General features: G+C 42.2%; 1 protein-coding gene across 3 annotated transcripts in view; it reads right to left on the reverse strand.

The window, feature by feature from the left end:
- SPATA13 (spermatogenesis associated 13) overlaps positions 1-20,695 on the reverse strand; it is a 218,947-nt gene extending 198,252 nt beyond the window's left edge. Inside the window, exons 1-4 of one of the 3 annotated variants that reach the window (XM_064645362.1) lie at positions 20,098-20,694; positions 19,577-19,746; positions 16,758-16,901; positions 16,163-16,431 (exon numbers count right to left, since the gene is read on the reverse strand). In XM_064645362.1, coding sequence (XP_064501432.1) covers positions 16,163-16,327 — 165 coding nt within the window. In that variant the 5' untranslated portion in view covers positions 16,328-16,431; positions 16,758-16,901; positions 19,577-19,746; positions 20,098-20,694. Of the gene's footprint in view, positions 1-16,162; positions 16,432-16,757; positions 16,902-19,576; positions 19,761-20,097 lie in introns of those variants that run through there. The other 2 variants (XM_064645367.1, XM_064645361.1) reach the window with 2 other exon arrangements.

A 20,695-nucleotide genomic window follows, 5' to 3' on the forward strand; every position in this document is an offset into this window, starting at 1 on the left:
GTATTCCTACCCAGGTAGCACCACCAGCCTGCCCCTGATCTCGCAGTGCTGAAGGAATAGGGCAGCTTTTGTGGCAGCCTAAGGTCTTTCCTTCAGAAACTGCCTATGTCTGCTAGGCAAGATTTATTGTTCCTCTCTGGCAGCAAGACTGAGAGCCTAATTTCATTTCACATGTGCCCAGACCCCCATATCAGTACTCTTATAACGAGTCTGAACTTTCAAAACAGCGTATAATCATTGATATCAAACCCTGCATCTGCCTGCTGAGATGTTATCACCACACTTTTCTATTAGAAAGGACATGCAAGAGACTCTGCCCAGTGCCACATAGTGACTTGGGCAGTCACACCTCTCAGACTATATTCTTAATGTATTAACTTCATGGCTAACTCAGACACTGGAATAATATAAAATACATTTAGCACAAAACCTCAAAGAAAACTCTGTGAAATGCCTTGCTTTCACATGGTGGTTATAATTCCCAAATACCTTTCTGGTGGAGGTGGATACTTTTCTCTTCTTTACAAGAATGGGTAAAAAGAAGCGTTTGAAGGGGAAGGGATTTTCCCACCCACATTCAGGCATTCAGTGGCCACATGGGGTGCATCTGGGTCTTTCCCAGGTCTCATGTTGCTCTGTACTAGCAGTCTCACTAGATTGCCTCAGCACTGCAAGACCACGACACACCGAGCTGCCTCCTAAGATGCACGACCTCACAGAAGTTTGTGGTATTCATCATCATAAAGAATAAGGCCATTAGTTTTAGATTCAGAATTTAGTTTATGTTTGCTGTTCAGATTATTGTGTGAAGAATATGAAAGACTCTCCTTGTATTTCCTGCAGAGTTAAGGGCTAGTCCAGGGTTTCTCAGCCACACAGCCAAAAGTGACTTTTTTATGCCCAAAGTGTTAGAGCAAAATAACTCCTTGATATTTCCTTTCTCTTCTCACACCTCTCCATTTTCCAAAATTAAAAGATCTTATTGCTTGTCACCTCCTGAGATAGTCATCTATCACCTCCAGGCAATTCAGTCCTATGCCATCTCACACCAGTTCCCTTTAGAAGCCTCATCTCTTCCTTCACTGGTGAGTGGTCCCTACTTCCCCTCCAGCATTGCTGTCACCTGAGTGAAGAGGAGTAAATGAAGAAACCCAAGCTCAGGCCAGATCTTGTTCTTGTTTCTGATGTTATCCCATCAGAGAATGGGAAGCCAGAATAGAGTTGGCAGTGGAGGGATGGAGTCTGCTCCTCCTTTTGTCTTGAGGGATTTTAAAAACACAGTCGTTGTGCATAGTGCTCCTAAACATCCTGAAACCCTCCTTTTAAACCTCTTTCTTCTCCTCCAGGGATGGCAGCCACACGATGGGAAGGGAGATGTGGAAGTCAGATGCCTGGCTCAATTTCTCAGGCATCACATAATCTCAGGCAGTTCATTCTGACCTTTTCCAATGCAGGCAGTGGGATGCTGGCTGATGCCAGCCACTGACCAGCCCAGGCAGCAGCCAGTGCTTTGGGTGGCCTTTACTGGGACCAATACTGAAACCTTCATTCCCTGTATTGTTTTCTATCCTTACCTTCCTTTTTGTCTTGCATATTACTAGTAGACCAGACATATTACTTGTAGAAACCATGCTCCTAGTTAACTCAAAGTTCTTGAATAAAATTCATGAATAAAAATAAAAATTCCATCCCATTTTATACTCATTCTCTATCCTTCACAAGCATGGCTTTCTGTTTTTCATTAACTGTACTATCACACCACTGCTGATTATTTAAACTACAAAGCTTCATGATAGTTGAAGCAAATATATGTAGTGAGGAAACAACAATATGAAAACACCCACTTTTCTTAATACTGAGACTTTGAAAAGACCCTTGGTACGATTGTTGTTAAAAGCCAGTGTTTTTTTCTCGATGTAGATCTGACGCGTGTCAAAACAGAGTGCAAATGTAATGCTTCTAGCAGGCATCTGTGGCATTTAGGTATCAGAATCTGGATTTGGCCAGCCAGCTGCTGCTGTGGTCCCTATCTGCACAGTATTTCCTGTATCAGGAGACAATTTCTTCTAACTTCCAATGGGTTTGCAGCTGCAAAGGCCACACTGCTGACTACGTCACTTTTATTTTCATTTCTTCTCTTATGACTTCAAATCTCAGAGGATACCACACATGGCTGAGGAGGAGAAGAGCTTTTATGAGCTCAAGACAACTCTCAAATGTTATTTTTCTTGGGACTCTACTGCAGTATTGCTTATAGGCTAGAAGGTCCCTGCCCCAAAACATTCACATAATGAGATCCAGTGGTTGAAGGCTCTAGATGACAGCAATCTAAGGAGTCACAGCCACTGTCACACCTTGTCCTGGTATCGCAGATGAAAGGTGTTGGAAATACAATGAGATGTTTTCTTAACTATATATTTTAGATGCTTCCAGAGTCTGCATTGGTGGGGTTTTTCTTTTTAATAAGAAAATTGAAATCAGGTGAGAGCTACAGATCAAAAAAAGGAAAGTATTGCATTTTAAAAATTAAAAAAAAAAACCAAACTAATAATCTGAAAAGTTGGAGAAAAATAACTCTACTACTGATCCAAGGCCTTAATTGCAATACCAGTTGTTCCTAGCTCCATATTACTTTTCAGTTCCAGGCAAAGAGGTCTTTGAGGGTTTTTTTAATATCAGTGATAACAGCATGTTTTTAAAAATAAATAATTCTAATGATGTAAGGTACTGTTTTATCACTTCTCTTATAATAAGAATAGCAACAGTAAAAATTTATTTACACTATTGAAACATATCAGTAAGTTTATTGGTATGTTAAAGGTCCAGCTAGCTCATAGAAGTCAGTGTTTAAGGAAGAGTGTAAGAATAGGATACACGTTGCATATCCCATGTTTCAGCAGTCCAGAGAAGCTCCTCATCAAGAAGTTGCAATAACAGTTATTTCAGTTGTCAGAGGTTTTATCTTCTACAGACTCATGGAGTGAACTCGTCATTCAGCATCTAAAATACTCTGTAGTGTGAGTTCTACCATTTGGCTGTGTACTACACAGAAAGTACATTCTTTTGATTGTTTGGAATTGAACAGCGTTGAACATAACAAATTCATTTTATAGGTATGATTTCTGAATTATGAAAAATGGTGACTAACACTCCATGGTTAATTTCTTATTGTCACTCAGACTTTGTAGACCCATATGACACCACCACCCCTCCCCAAGTTGTCTCACTTCTACTTTGAAGACACTTAGATGATATACTCATTCCTAATAGAGGTGCTATTCCTTTGATCTCTTATGCTTCTTTTTTTTTGACTCTTCCATACCCTTGTTGTGACAGAGTGGTTTGAAGAGACTACAGTGTTGAAGGTGTAGGGGCAATATGAATTTTTTTTGCAATGTGACAATGCTTTTTGTGTTGTTTTCTATTTCTTTCCTAAGAATTCCTACTTTTAAATAGTTTATTCATCTTCCTGTAAAAGAAAAAGTCTGAATTACAGGAGTCTCCAAGAACTCTGCTCGGGTAAACACTGACACAAATAATCCATTATAATAATACTGTCTTGATGGATGGTGGGATGATGCACTGTCTGAAATAATGACTAGAAGAGTTGCATTTCCCAGTTTAATGAGACACAATGATGTAAGCAGATTTGACAGTTGTTTCCTGAGAGGCTGCCTGTCCCTTGTTGAAAGGCTTTCTTGCCTAATGTTTTAGAAGAGAGAGATGTCAGTTACGTGGGTGTTTTCTTGCTCTGCAGGCAGCCAATTATTGCCTATCACGTCTCACACAGCTGCTATTTCACACACACAAGCCCAGGTGGATGTCACATCCTATTTTTACAACTCCAACTGACGAATTGAGGCAAACATGGAAAATGCAATATTCCAGGCCTTGCAGGCGGAGTCTGCATTGCCACGATTATAGTATTCTCCCCTGTGTTATGGAAAAGCCTAACCATTAATGTAAGCATTTAGCTAATGTCCTACTGAGCAACAAGATAAGGACTACATGTGAAAATCCTTATCACTTTGAACTTTTAGCTGTATGTGGGGAAATGGGGTTTATTTCTAAATACTGAATGTAGAAACCGGCTCAAATTAATATTTTAAGCTATTCATATATATTAAAGCATGCTGACCAAGATTTCTGATGTGGGAGTACCTTGGTTTGTAATCACTGCACTGTACTCTGTAATCAAGTGCCTGCCTCGGATACTTTCTTGAGGCCTTGGTTATATGTCATCAGCTGCTCTCCAGCTTTGACTGTGGGTGGTGAAGTTCTTCCCATATGTGCAATGCCAATAAATAACATTTCTGCAAAAGTATCTCTCAGTGTTAGAGACCTTTTTTTCTCAAATTTTGCAGAAATAAAGAGTCAGGGGCACTACTGACAGTCTACAATAACTGTCCGATAATTCAGAAGAATCTCAAATCCCTTTCTTTTCCATAGTTCGGTAACTCAACCTGAAACGAATATCCAAAGCCCAGCTTTTATTTCCAGACTTTCTAAGCAGAATTTTGAGGGTTTTTCTAGATCACCGTTTTTGTGGCTCCAAGAGAGCTGATCCCACTGTGCCGATCCCACTGTGGCTCAAGGACAGCTCCTGCTTTGCTGGACCCACACTTGCACAAAGGTTTGCAGGTGTTTCCATGCAAAGCATCACTGCTGGAACAGGCAGTGGCATGTTCTGTGGAAACAGAAGAAGTTGGGGAAATCAACATAGCAGCCTCTTGCTTGTATCCTGTCCCATATAGTCAGAAAGGGAACACGCCGACCCAAGTGCGGCACTTGCAGATACAGGGGCTCAGGACCTAAGGGGGGTTGGAGGCATCGAGGCCTTATAGGCTGAGCAGACACACATTGAGAAACCAATTTGTCCACAAACTTGAACTTCTGGTTGTTCAACAGGGATCTGAATATAAATAAGAGTGGCTTAAGCTGTTGTAATACACCCCAGCTTATACTGAATAAAGTAGTCTCTCTGGAGGCTACTGGAATCCATTTAATATATGGGGACATCTGCCATACATCAGATAGAGTAGCTAAATCATTTTCTATTTTGAACCTCTATGGAAGTACAACTACCTATAGTGAAGAATTATCTGATTAGATGCAGAGGAAAAGCCCATTAATGTATTTCCTTAGTGTCATGAGTGACTGAGTGGTTTTTCCAGGCAAAACTCAAAATGTTTCATATTTTCAAAAATATATATTCCTTCTATGCAGAGATTTTTCCAAGTAGCACCAATGATTCCCATGGCAAAATTAAATTAAAAGGGATACAGATTATTTTATTGTCTGTCCCCACCCACTGAGTGGAATAAAGTGTTACTTCAATTGTTAACACTGATAACAATCCTGTATTACATAAAAGCTCTCTCAACTGAGAAAATGTGATTTGAAGCTTGTTTTTAAATACAGCAAAACAGGAAAAATCATTCAGTCTTACCTGTTGTCATGTGCAGAGCCCATGTATCTAAGGAAGATGTGTGACTGAATGGTATTTGTGGTGCTGTCTACTCTGATTTCCATAAATTGCCAACTCTGATTTCATAAACTCTGCTCTTCCTAACACTAAGGGAATATGTCCATTCATTACCTTTTGATTTTTCATTCTATGAAAATTTGTAGTACAGGATTAAAACACTAAGGTTTGTAAAATAAACACTGTGAAAAATGCAGTCTCCACATCTCTGACCTAACTTGACTTCTTCATTACAAACCTTTTTTTTTCCTCAAATACTAGGTCAGGGTGCCTCTAAAAATCAGCTGGAAATCCAGCTGGTTCTCAGGACTTAGGATGGTACCAGCTTTTGAATACCCTTTTTTCCCTCTCTTGCATGGTAAATATACTACTCAAACCACACTGCTAATTTTTATGGCTTATATCATCATGATCCATTGCATCTGCATTAAAACAAGTAATGGCAGAGCTTTGTAAAATTAGATGAATCACATTGACTGAGCTCTGGAGTAATTCAGTGATGGATTGTGTTACATATCTGTGTTACACAGGAGGAATAACTGCACTGCAGTGACTTATAGCTGTCCTGAGAAGCAGCTGTATGCTGTGGAAAGGTGCAGCTCCGATCATTAGGAGCTCTGAAACTGGGAAAGGCAGAAGAACAACAGCTATTCTTCTCCCTTTCTGACAAGTGACACACACCTCACAAATTATTTTGACTAGATTACTTAGGTCTTACATGGATTACTAGAGGTATACAGGGTAAGACCATATTAGCTGTGGTTATTGCACAGTTAATCACATAGGATTTGATCTTCAACTGATGTCAGTCTGACCAGGCTCATTGAGGAAGTTAAGAAACACCCATTGATAGCACCTGAGCAGCAGAAGTGAGTTGTACAAGATAAATAACTTCTTATGGAAAATATTATATGAGTGTCTCATGCTATTTCCATGCCACATGCATGAATAAAGTTGCAAGAAATCAATAGTACAAAATAAAGGTAACACTGGCATGTTTTGCATTACATACGCATTTTTATATATATATCCAGTGAAGAACAGAAATTACTTGGACTCCTGAACCTGTTAACTGGAGACATATGAATCCTGTATGTCAAACAAAAGCATAGAGCTTGGCCTAGGGAGAAGAAACTGCCCAGAGTTCATAATTCATGAGGGAAAGGCACACTGCAATGACACATGGCACAATCAGAGCACTTGAAGAGCTCTGCCTGGAAAAAGACACTTGGTTCTTCAGTAGTAGTTACAGAAAGGTGTTCTGCAGTAAGTTATCCTTACTGAAGTGAAGAGTGTGAAGTACATGGTTGATGGGATAAACACTGTCATCTATAGACATATTGCACTGGTTTTATGCCACAGACAGTATCACACACTGTCAAAACCAGCATCTGGTTTACTTCACACAGGAGTGTTTCCAGAACTGTCCCCTTGAAGTGACAGAAAAGAGTAGATTGAATTGCTTCAAATCTCTCTGAAGTGAGAGTGAAATGCAATGACATTTGCAAGGATCCAGCAAAGTATGGCAACTGGTTAGGTCAGAACATGAAGAAGAAGGGCAGGCCTTGTCATGCCAAGATTCAGAAGGCATATTGACAGCCACATCAGATAGTAAACCTTGAGAATATGGTCTACATATTAAGTTGTTATTATTGCAGAAGGGGACAAAGGCTCAGTGACAGTGCCTCATTTCTTGGCTTTTCTTTTTGTGATAACAGCCTCAATCAAACACACTGTTTGCATCACTGTGTCCTTTGATAGCTGACACCCTGTTAAGCTATGGGTGAAGCTGACAGACTCACAGTCAAAGTCTTTGAGAATATTCCCATTGCAGACTCTGCTTTTCATGATCTTTAAAATGTAGTTTTCACTGGGAGAAATGCTTACAATACAAATAAGAAGATTTTTATTTAAAAGAAATGAGTCTTGAATTTCAGTAAATGTTTGCTGCATTGCATAATTATACATACATGAACATTTACAGAAATATGTTTTTTTTTCTTATGGGTAGTGTTCTTATGGAACACTAGTTTTCTCAAGATAATAGGGCACCATGATTTTTCTAAAAGCTCTTACATATAGTAAGGTGTATTTTTCTTTTGATACTGGTTTCCATCAGGATGAAAGGCAGTCATGTATTCACATTTACTGGATTGACGCTTGTCATACTTGATGGCACTGTTATAAGTGACACCTTTTAAAAAATCTGCCACTTTTTGGAACAAAAACATGGTTTGAAACAAAGTCCTGTGGACAAAAAAAGGCCCTAAATGTGCTTTACTGCTGCCATCTTCCGACATACAGGTTAAATTGCAGGGTTTTGAAAGAAATTAGCCCAGGCTATTTTTTCCTAACCTGTTTTCCAGTAAATGCCATTACATCGGTGATAAAACAGAATGGGATTACGAATATGTGGCTTCGACATGCAAAAGGACCGTGACTGCACGAAGTACACTCATATGCTCCAGAGAATCCAAGACAGGAAAGGCAGGACATGAATTTCATTCTGAATCTTTTTGGTTAGATGTGCTCCAATCTCCACGAAACAACAAGGAAAGAGAGTGTCTAATGTACTCTTTTACAATACTTTATTATGATCTAAATTTACTTTCTTGGTCAAAGGGTTGGTCTGTCGAACATGTTTCTAAAAGAAACTGTGAATTCTAGTTGCTGATCCTCCGTGCTCAAAAGCTTATTCTCCACTGAGAGCATAACAACATATCAAACAGAGAAGGATATAAAAGAGAAGAAAAAAAGCTGAAAAACTGAAGCACTCCTACCACAAGGAGGGGAAACATCTGTGGATTAACTACACATGTTTACTAGAGTTTCCAACTAGTACTGACTGTGCAGGGCTCAGATACTATCATAAGAGATGATATGAAAACATAGGAATAGTTGGTGTGAACTTCATATGAATGGCATTACCTTGAAGCATCTGCCATAATGAGATAATGCAGTGACGGAGATGGAGGCTTTCACAGTATTCACTTCCCATATCCTACTTAGACATTTGGACTCCTGACACTTTCGCTCTAAGAAGATGTCAAGTGACGAATTCAGCAAAAATCCAGGCCAGAGGCTCTGGCCAGATTACTCGCATCCCAGAATACTCACATTTGCCTCCTCAAGCAATGCTTGACTTGCAGCCACTTTGTATACACCTGCCTTGCAGCGAGCTCAGTTAATGCACAGTTCCACGCAGTCTGCACTAACACTTTCCTTTGAACCATTTGTGCTGGAGCCTTGGAAGAAAGAGTGGCAGGGGATTAATCTGTGCTTCTTAGCAAAGCCAAGACCAAGGTACATTCCACCATAGCAGTGACCAAGAACCTATATAGAGCAGCTGATTTACTAATAACCTCTAAAACATAACATTTGCTTTGGAGACAAGTGTGGAGGGTTTAATTTTCATTTTTAAAAAATTACTTCTGGTTCTCAATAAAGTTATCCCAGCTTCAGTAATGAGACAAGGCGGCACATCAGACATCCAGCAGGCTCCAGTCAGAGGGAGACAGTACTGGTCCATTTCTAATTGCTCTTCAGTCCTGTTTTCCATGACAAAATCCAGTATTCCTACTGATTTTATGCTGTTGGGTATCATGACATGCTTACTGGGAGTTTGGCTTGCACGAATTCATTTCCCAGAGGATGTTGTTAAACATCTGTTGTCATATGGTACCAGCTATGAGCTGTGGTTGGTTTCTGGAAAGTGGTCCAGACCGAAGCCTCCCAGGGAATGTGGTTAAAGGAGGATGCTTCATCTGGATACCTGATTACAGCAACCACTAATTCTGCGTTGTTCATCATTGCCATCAGCCAGGTTACTTTAGGGACTGTTCTGACACTTCTGCTCCACTGTATTTTTAAGGCTCTCTTTTATATCCTATTTTTTCCTTCCTTCTCACTTCTTCCACCTTTCTGCTCTAACATAACAAGCACTTGCTCTCTGTGTTCCCACTCAATGTCTGTATAAACAGAAAAGAAAATTTTGTAGATAAGAAATCTACGCACATTTGAATATTTCCTATCCTTTGTATGTCATCTTATAAACTGCATGGAGGAAAATAATCCCTTACGGAACAGTGCAGCCCTTGTCAGATCCCCAATCCTGTTTGGAAACAGTGAGTTTAGAGTTTCATACATTGTTAATTTCATAGTTAAGAACTGGGTAGAGATTTTGCAGGATGAGGGTTTAGTTTTGCTGGACATTCCTCTTAAATCCTTTGTTTAGTAGAAATCGGTTTCTACTTTCTTTTCTTTCCACACCAGTAAAATCTCTAGTGAAGTAATAATCCCACGTGATTTACTGGTACTTTGGACTGATGCCAGCTTTGTTTTAATCCCAGCTGCTGCTTTATCCTCTGGGTATTTCAGTTCATAGCAAAGTGCACAACACAGTTCCCAGAATCTTGTGTGAGCAAAGATTTTAATAATTTTATTCAGTCCCTTTGCTTCGTCCCTCATGGCAGAGCTCTGCTGGTCCTCAAACTTGCCCAATTTGATTACATTTAAACTATCTTTAAATAGATGCATCCCCTGGGTGAAACTTCTTCCCTGATTAGTCTGGATGGGAAGCATCTGTTTTCCCTCTGGTAAAGAGAGTTCCTAAAATCAAAGCACAAAGACAGGCAATGGTCATGTCTTGTGGTGTTGGCTAAAGTCCAGCGAGCATGCGGTACAGTAGTGGAACTTGAATTTGGGCAGGTTGACCCAAAGAAAATAGCACAACCATCCCAAAAAATGAAAAAATCAACCTCAGAGTAACACACCTGCAGTGATCTCAAGCTGCCACAATGCCTTTGTACTTGGTGACAGAACACGTATCAACACTGTGGTAAATGTCATAGTCCAAAGCATATAAAATGTCTAAAACCAGAAGTATTATTAATTGAGAGCTACTGGCACTGTATCCACAGCAGCTTTGTGTTCCTTTCTGTCCCCTTCCCTGCCCCAGGCCTGGGGGTTTCACTTCCTTCCCTTCCAGTTCCAAATGTGTCCAGCTTCTCTGCACCACAGTGGCAATAGGTAGTGGATGCAACCAGGTCCTGCTCACCTCTTCCTGCCAACACTGTGTCTTGCAGGACTCCTTGGCATTCCTTTGAGGGTAGGCTGGAGCAGATTAGAGGTCACTTGTGACCTAGAGCCATGGGAGAAGTGGGAAGGGGAGACTTGGGAGTGTTCTACCCTCCAAGTGGGGAAAAGAAGATCTTGATGCATGGTTCAGCCCTGTGCTAGGTTTGCCACCACAGAGTGATACTGTCTAGGAGCAGGTCTTCTGCTGAGGAAAATGTATGAGTCAAGTCAGCCCTCAGCTGGGGGTTTCATCTTGGAAGGAACCAGTTGGCTCACTCTGGAGATGCATCTGGGATTAAAATTATATATATGTGATGTGAACTGTCTGCCACGGGACTGTGTAGATGTGCCCTAAACCTACACAATCCAGTGAAGAGAGCACTGGACTGCAAACACTTCTCCTTCTGACTCCAGCTGGTTCTTTCAAAATCACTTTTCCTCTTCCCCTCTGGAAATAGGCCAGTCTTCTCTCTCACAGTGATTTTGTGACCCACGAAATGGGCTCTTTACTCCTTAAATTCTTCTGCTTTCAGGAGTGCACCCTGACAAGCCAATTACCCTAAATCAGTGCAGTCACCTGATATGCTGGTCTTTTGCAAGCTAGTGGACACGAGGAGGGAGGTGGCCCTGCTCCTGTGCACCAGCAGCTGTATTGCTCATGAAGCACATGAAATAATCAGTCCATTAGCAGACTGACATCTTGATGGCCTAGTGACATCCTAAGGACATGGACCCCATGTGGCCTCACATGCATGGCTGAAGCATGAGGAGGAAGGTTCTGGAAGGGTCTGAGATGTGTTTCCTTGTCACCAAGAAAAATTCAAAGATTTATAGATAAGAAAATCTTGCAAACTACAGGCTTGGTTACAAATTAAATCCCTTGCTGAGTCTCATAGCTAGGAAACTGTGAGATGGGCGTTGTCCAGAACAGATAGCTTCAAGGGCTGATTTCTCCCAGGACAGGGGAGATTTCTCCCAGGCATCAGGAGAACCCTCCCCCCACACACATGAAATGTCACCTGTTTTTAATTTTCCTTAATTGCAAGGTGTGTTTTTTATTTTGTTACTTAGTTCATGCAGATCTACCCCCATGTCCGTGTGATCTCTCAGAGGCTTTCTTTATCTGCAAACTGTTATTTCCTGGTATTTGTCTCCTGTCCTAGTTCTTTTGGTCTCCCCTTACATCCATTTCCCCGCAGTGTTGAAGCAGTCAGTGAAGAGGCAAGGTTAGCACAGATCTCAATGACGTGCAAACCTGGGAACCAACCAGCAACACCTGCTCTGGCAGGAGAGTGAGCTGCAAAGAAATTTTCAACGCAAAACTGTCATTTCAATAACACAGAACCACTCCAGAGCGTCTCCTGAGCAAAGACTTAAAATCTCTTTCAGTGAGGCAGCATCATGCTCACTTGAGAGAGAAAGTCTGGGAGAGACGAGGCGAGCTGTTGCCACACATTTGCCACAGAGCTTGGCCTCAAGGTCCTCCCCATCCTCTCGAAACACAAGATTGCGAAACTCTAGGTATGGTGAAAGCAAAGTGTGGTGAAGACAAAAACTTTTTGGAAAAAAACATGTTATGTCCTTGCTGGAAGACTTTTAATGCAGCAGCAACAGCCAAAAAATTATAATGGGAAGTAAAAATAGTTTTAGTCAACTGATAAGTGAACACATCCTCTTTCTCTTTGTCTGGATTGCTTTTTACAGAGTACCCCTGTGGATTGCATATTGGCAGGGAAAGCCTTAAGATTGTCCAACAGGCATATTGTACTGGGAATCTCTGTGCATACTTTTGTAAGATCCAACATGCTGGATGCTCTCACATTTTGCTATTGTCATCAGCCTAGTGTCTCCCTACAGCTATTCCCACCTGAATAAAATCATCCAAAAATGCAATATTTTTGATTTTAAAAAAATAAATCACCACCAGTCTCTGAGGAGCATGGGAGGAGTCTCCACTGTGTGAACACATCCACAAACACATACACTGTAAGCATCTGATTAAATGCCTGCTACAAGTAAGCCAGAGCCAGATGTTGCCCATCTTCTCTAGCCCATCCAGATCAGATACCACAGATCTTTGTATGTCTAAATAAATTGAGATTATTTGGGAGAAAAACATAACAAAGTGTACATGAAAAAGATCTCATCATAAAGATCAGTTTTTCCAGTATTTGAGCTCTGATGTGGAAATACGGGTGAAGAGTCAGACCTGTGAACCAAAGCAGATCTGCTGGAGGCTACCTGTGCTCCTGTGACCAGGTAACAGAGGGTGGACCTAGGAAGGCTGTGTCAGTGTTGGTGTGCCCAGACCCCTCTGTACAGCATTCCCAAAAGCAGGACTATCTGCCTGAGCTGATGGTTCCCTCTGGTTTAGCTGCTGCTGAAGTCCTCAAGATGGAGAAACCAGGAAAACTGGCACCCATGGACCAGACTCCACTCCATGCTCAGAGGGAAAGAGGAACTGCATGTGGTTTCTGGCCACACCAAGGAACTATCACACTACTTCAGATGAGATTCCAAGATGAACCAAGCACCTGTAATTCCATTTACTGATATCCATCACGTCTCAGAAACGGGCGCCACGGCTGAGAAGCTGTACATTAAACAGACAACCATTACATGACTCATACAATGAATCACAAAAATTTAATCAGTTGCTAAGAAAAAAAGTCAGAAATTATGCAAGGTCATTGTCCGTGCCTTTCAGAGCAGCTCACTGAGCCCATGCTCCCTGGCACCTCGGACTCTCAGATTAGGAGACAGATGGATTATGTAGATGAGGACAAATCATACTCCATGTAGCTGCAGGAAAACATAGAATTTACCTTGGAGCTGCTGGAAATAATAGACCAATGACAAGCATCATGGAAAATGCACCAAGCTAGATTTTGAGCTGAAAGATTCCAAAGCGTACGGGTAAAAAGGCATAGGACTTTAGGCATATAATCTCCTGGAAAACAGCCCCAGAGTTTGAAATTATTGTGGTTCTCTAAAGTTAGCTTCCCTTTCATGGTGCTAAAATATTATTCAGACACTGAGTACATGATGACTTGTGGAAAGCCCTCTTCAAGTATATGCTTATACGTGTGTTTACCTTTATGTGAGAATGAATCTGTAGAGTGTGAATATCTTCTGATATGCTCTCCAAGGCTGCTGCTCTGGATCAAGTGTTAGGACAGATGAAGCAGCAGTGCTTATATGAAAGGGAATGTGGATCTCCATGACATTCTGGGAGGAATGAATGTTTACATGTAATCTTTGACAGATGGGGATATTAATGCTTTCATTTTATGGATAAAGAAGACAGATATTAGAATATTGCTGTGTATTACACAGTAGTAAAAGCTCTGTGATGAGGATAAAATTCTGGTCCTCCAGGGAGGAAATCTCTTTTCTCTAATTCAAGAGGAGAGCCTTTATGAAATGGATGATTTGCAGAGGGGAAGCAGTAACAACACTGGCAGCACTCACTTTTGAGGAAGGACCCAGGGGTGAATTACAGGAAGAGTGCTAGAGAGAGCAAGTCATATGATATTGATATTTTAGTGAGATCCACAATGTAATTTAAAAAAATGAAAATAACTGGATTTAGAGACAAAGGCTAGCAAGAGCAATAAAACTTTGTCAGTGTCCCAAAACTACTTAAGCTGGATTTCTTTGATGCAACAAAATCCTGAAACACATCCACATAAGCATGTGATTAAAGTGATTAAATTAATCACTGCCACAACCTGTGCCTTGATCATACCTTTTCTTCCTTCCCCATCAGTCCTGACTTCCTATCTGAGTACAGCTTGCCTCATGTTTGTCATTTAAACTCTGCAAAAAAATGGAATATGTAGGGGAAGTTTATGGCCAGGACATTTATTACTGTTCTCAATGTCAATTTATTTGCCCATTCTTACCTCCTGTCCTGGGTAATCGATCCTGCTAGAATGACTGACAACAAGTGGACCTGGAGCCCTGCTGTGGGGGATATATGGCAAATTTGCAGCATCTGTAGCGAAAAGGAAGCCAAATCCAAGGGCTTTTAAAAGAGCTTTAATTCCCCTTGAAATAACAGGCAGGAATGCGCAGAAGAGGAAACAAATACTAAGGAAGGTCAGTGCTGCAGGCACTAAAAGTGCCTGGGTGTTGGAAAGAGGAAACTTAGGAAAATGCTAAGCGGGCAAGAGAAGGAGAAAACTGCTTCTGGAGGTCAGTGCTCACATAAAGCAATGGTTAACCTTATGGCCAACACACCAGGAATCCTAGGAAGTTTGTAGGATTTGATGCTGCTGCTTCAGAGTAATGAAGTATTCTCGAAAGCAATGCCGCTGGCTGATCAGTTTGGTGGCGCTCCTCCTGCCCCTGTAGCAGTCCTGTAGTTGTGATAAATGAAGACAAACCAGTCTCTGAAATCAGCTTTGTCAACCTGGTTTTATTTGTGTGCTTTGAAAAGTCTCCAAATTAGGTCAGGATTTAGTAGCAGTTGCTGGGACTTAAAAAAAATGCTCTGTAGCAGTGACCTACCAAGGAAAACAAAAAAAAATTGGCTTGTGCTCTTGCTTGTGCTTTTATTTCTATATAAAAACAAGACATAAGAAGACTTGGACTGCTTCCTATAACTCTAAAAGAAAAGTATATGACAAGTGTCAACTTTGTCTTTCCCTATTTTTGCTGAAGAATTTGCAGGATGTCTCATACATGTCTCATACATGTCTCTCTTGCCCATCTCTTAGCTAAGATGGCAGAATTATCCAATCACTTAACATGAGTATATTTTCTCCTATATACTTGTAGGCATTTCAATGAAACAGAATATAAGTCCCCAAAGAACATTAATAGTCTTAATGAAAAATCATTACTCCTCTCAGCAAAGCATTTTTTGTATGTATCTGTATTATGCCAGTTATCCAATGAGTCTGTTAGGACAAGCCCTGCAGTTATTATAAAAAGAATGCAAGAGAATATTATTAGATAAAGAGGGAGAAACCTTTTAGGCCTGCTCCATACAGCATAAACAAGGGAAGAAAGCAAACATAATTCTTGTTTCCCCTTGACAGGACACCCTCAGATGGAGCTCAAGACATTTACTAGAGATGAGATATGGGGGAAAAAGTGGGTCAGAGCCTAAGAAGATAAGGAAAGAAAAAGGATGGTAATTTCTGTAGTGGTCTGTATTTAGACCTCTGTTGTCTTCACTTTTATACGTGACTGACACAAATGGTCTTAAGGCCTATTTGCAGCTATTGATGAAACAAGACACAGACCCATAGCTGATGAACTGAGGTTGCTCTGAGTGAAATTCAACAGGATGTTGATCCTTCTGACAAATGGCAAGTAAGGCTGAATATTAAATGAAACATCCATTTAAAAACTCCTGAAGCAAACAATAAATGCTCCATACATTTAGGCTGAATGTGATTAGAGCAACGGCAGTTGAAAGGTCACTCCACAAAAGACAGGCTGTAAAATGCTGTGAGCAACTAACAAAAGCTCATATGCAGAAGACACAAAAGAAGAGAATTTGGAAGAAATCATAGTTCTCAGTGTAAAATCTCTGTTCATGCATTTTAACTCTGAGAATTATATCTCAAAACAGAAAGTTAATGTACTCACCCTGACAGAACTACTTCCATGGCTTCCCTCCATCTCCTGTGAAAGGACACAGAGGGCCAAATTCTGCCTGTGGGTACAGGACTGGGTTGCATCACTGAAATACTGCATGGTCTGTGGTGCTCCTTTATAATGGAAATCAACAGATAGTGGCCAGGCTACCCTCATTTCTCCACCGTTTTTTCAGGCAAGTCTACAGCCTCTGAGTGCAGCACAGGTCAGTCTTTCTGCAGAAAGCTCACTGCAGTTCTCCACAACTCCAAAACCAGGACCTGACAGGGAAAAGAAAAATCCCAGACAAGTTCAGCATGTCTTGGAAGCCTGTAGGGATTAGAGAAAAAAAAAAGGGGGGGGGGGGGGGGGAAGAGAAGGTAGCCTGAGGAATAATTGGAAAAGTATAACCTAAATTGAGATAAGAATTTGGCCTAGCATGGATATTAAGTAAAATCCATGCTCATACAAGCCAAGGAGGGGCCAGTGGTACATGGAATGGCACCAAAGAACTGTATTCTGCTGTGTCTGCATTAAAATTGATTTCTAAACATAGGCCACTGACTCAAGCAGACTCTTTTTGAGCAAAGCACTTGGACAGACTTACTAGGAGTGGAGAGGTAAATAGTTGCATTTCTCCCATCCAGTGGCCTTCCCTTTGCATCCTCATACCTCCTGTTCCTGCACTGCATCCCTGGCAATGCAGCAGGCTTCCTGTGGCTTGACAGGGAAGTTTTCCTCCATCACAACCCTGTAAAGCAACGAGGGAATGCAGTCATCTCATAGGGAGCCATCACTTGGCCACCCTTGCAAACCACCCCAGAAAAGCCTCTCCCACCCTTGAGGTGCTCTTGGCAGTGAGAGCAGCATGGGGTGGGAGCTGCCCCCAAGACGGGTTTTAGCCCCCTCTGTGCACCTGAGCTGCCTACTTCTCTGCATGGCTTACAAAACACAAATAAACAGCCAGATAGAATCATGGCAAACCATCCCATCCACTTCAGGCTGGACATCACAAGGTACAACTGGAGAGTGTCACAAGTCATTCCAGACTCTTCCTCAACAGCTGCTGGAAGATAAGGACTATTGCATTAATTAAAATACAAGAGAGAAGATTCGGCTTGGAAGACTCAGCCTCTTCCCAGGCCTCGTTCAATACTGATCCTAAACAGAAAGAACACTACCTGGGACTGCTACCTATATACAAACTGCAGTAGGAATTTAACCACCAAGCACACAGAAGAGCCTCAAACTAAAAGGGGTTTAACTAGATGAGCATCTTTTTCCACTTTCAGAAATTCTTTTTCCATTGCAAAATCCGTTATTAATTCCCCACCACACCTCTCTCTGCAGCCTCTGCCTGACAAGCCTTTGAACTCCTTCTCCCCCTCACCCTCCGGAGATTTCTTTCCTGTATAAATCCCTTGGAGATGCAGAGGGAATGGGTGCAGTGTTCTTGCAGAGTGCAGGGTTGTTGCAGGGCTCTGGCAGCATTAGGAGAAGGCAGCAGCATAGCCAGGTCCTTGGGAGGAGTGTCCAGCTTAGCAAGGCAGGAGAGTTGGTCTGCCCACATCTGCCATCCCTCCTGCCATGTCAGCTACCCAGTCAGCTCCTAGGATCTGGCTCCTGGGCTCACTGGTTGCAGGGGAAGAACACACTGCTAAAACCATTCCCTGACACCTTCTCCTGAGCTGTGGCTACCACCTGAACTCTGCAGGGACACTCGTTAATGAGTGTTCAGTGCTTGAACATATTGGGCACACCAGCCACAAGTAAAGCTGCTGGCAGCTGCCTTGCAACATGCAGCCCATGTACTGGGAACCACTTGGACAGACACTGTCACCTGCAAAACCAGCAGTGAAGCCCTTAAGTCAAACTCCTTTACATTAGCAACAGCTCTGAATGGAAAACAGGTTTATAGAAAGGCCAAAGAACAATGTTGGTAAAGAATATGTGGTAGAAGGTATTGAAAACTAGCTTCTGATCTGGTTGAGCAGTAACTTCTATGGTCTTAGGGATGCCAAGAATTGGAGACAATTTGTCCAGGAAGACAGGTCTCTGGAGAGGTATGGCAACATTTTACATCTACAGCTGGCACTGAAGTTAAGGAAAAGAGCTATCAGAGAACATTTCCCAGACGAGTGCACTAATTCCTCTTCAGCCCTCTTACAGAGTGATTGTAGAGCTCCTGGGCCCAGGGGAATGGCTCACATCTCTCAAACTGCATCTAATTCAGTCTTGAACTTAATTTGCAGCAGCAGCAGAAGCTGTCCAGGTTTCCCCTTGATTGTGGGGCTTATAACTGTGACTGCCATTAATGTATTATGTCCATGCACATATTTACCCAAACCACCTGTGAGGGGTGAAAGCAAAGCGAGACATGAGAGACAGTGGTCAGTATGGGATGCCCAGCTGCTTCCTCACGGATGAGTTGGCCCATGACAGCGGTACGAGCTGACAGGAGAGCACAGCACCGGAGATTAATTGCTTCTAATGAGCACCACTGCAGCCCAAAGAAAGGATGAACACAGGACTGCCTCAGAAACTACAGCACTTTAACCCTCTGTGGTAGGAAACCCCTCATCAGAGCTTTTTGGGTACCGCATTAACATGTCTGAAAAGGAGAGAGGATTTCTGCATGGTCTGTTGCCCACAGCAAATGAAAATCAGGATCCCAGTTCAGCTTGCTTGGGAGGAACAGCCACGGCATCACCAGCAACCATCATGCAAACAGCCACCATCATGCAAAATGCTGGTCCCGTCACAAGCTCCTTAACCCAGCAGGAATTTGTTTAAATCTCCCCTTCCAGGACAGCCTTAATTTCTAATCCTGCTGCAGCCTCTCTGTTCCCTCATCATTTGTCCTGCACTACTGCTACAGCTCTGCCAGCCAGGACTGCTCACATATCAGTGTAAACCAGGGGTAACTCCACAGACCTTAAGAAGTGCACACTGGACTTACACCTCTGAGAAGGAGCCTGGGCTTGGATATCTGCCAGCTGTCTGGAAAAGCTCTATGAAGTGACTTTCTCTCTCCCCGCCACCCCCTCCATTTTTTGTTTCTCCCTTTCTGTAGTGCTTTCTTTGTCAGTACATCTTTTAATAAAAAATTTAAAAACAAAACCCAGAAATAGAGCATTTCCGCCTTCAGGCTGCTATCTGGGGCACCCATGAAAATAGCAACAACCACTGGGTAGCTCAGAGTTTAGATAAGGTCAGCTGCTCAAGGTCAGCCACCAGTTCTCTTTTAGGCAATTTCTGCAGGGTTCATCAAGTTTGCCATCGGGTCTATCAGGGTTCATCAGGTCAGCTCACAGAAGCACACAAACTATTCCTGTGCCACCATCCCATTGGAAAATCTCCTCTAAGCTTCCAGTGAAAGCAGGGAGAGGAGAGAGCATGGCTCCATACATACAGGAGGAAACCTACCAATCAGCTGGTATCATATCCATTTGCAGTGCCCTTGCCCTGGCACGTGTGTTCAGGCTGGGCTCGGCAGCCCAGGAGCCAAACTGCTGCCGTGCCAAGTGGAGCCAGGGAAGTGCCCTGCTGGGATGGAGGCGACCAGGCTGGGAGGACCAGTCCTCTGTCTATCCGCACTGGGACGAAATGGAGGGAGAAAAACAACTGAGCTGTAGATTTCCCCACAATGAGTATTTGCAGTCTGAGGGGGCAGAGAAAAAAAACAAGCAACTTGATTATTAAAGTTAAGCCCAGGGAATTATCTTAGCTGGAAAAAGAAACTGGGGAAGAAAAAATCAGCCATTGAGTTGTGTCAGTTTGGTGGAAAATTACTAAGGCTTTTCTGGGCTGTTTTCATGTCAGAACTGACCCAGTTTTTAAAATACTAAAGAGTTGGGGGCGTTACTGAGCCACAGAAGAACCGAGCTATCCCAGGCCAAGCAGAACCATAATTTGGAGGAATTTTTCTTAAGTCAATCCACACTGACCTTGTTGGGAAACTCTAGCTGTTGGATCTTGCTTTCTCTTAGGGGACACAGGCAGATCTTTTCTGGAGAGCAGAGCAGAAATGGGTGATGAAGAGGAGCCCTGTGGAGAGAGGCTGGGCACCGCATGAGCCACCCGACAGCTGGTTGTGAGCAGATGTAGGTCACTTAGAGACTGGTGAAAACAGAGCCCACTAATTAGGGCACCAAATCGCTAACCACAGAAAAGAGATCAATCCGCTTTGTGACATGAAAAAACCTGAAGGCTTGTGCTGTGCTGTTTGTTTGGACATTCACCATCTCTGATCAAAGGCACAAGGCTAAGAAATGGTTTTCTAGAAACCCTCAAGCTACAACCATTTCAAGCAACTTTGCCCAATTCAACAATTGCTCCATAAATCTTTCCTAAGGATTTTTATCTTGGGTAAGAGACTTTGGATTGTTGTCAATGTTTTTCTGAAAACAGGAGAGGATGTTTTATTGCCCCAGTTGCTTTTGTACGCTGAGCCCATGGTTCATGGAATGACAGGAACTGTAGTTTAGCTATTCCTTAAGGGTTTCCACTGAACATATCCTAAATTATTAAGCTAAAAAGGTATTG

The sequence above is a fragment of the Pseudopipra pipra genome, chromosome 2, assembly GCF_036250125.1.
Source record: "Pseudopipra pipra isolate bDixPip1 chromosome 2, bDixPip1.hap1, whole genome shotgun sequence".
NCBI classification, from domain to species: Eukaryota; Metazoa; Chordata; class Aves; order Passeriformes; family Pipridae; genus Pseudopipra; species Pseudopipra pipra.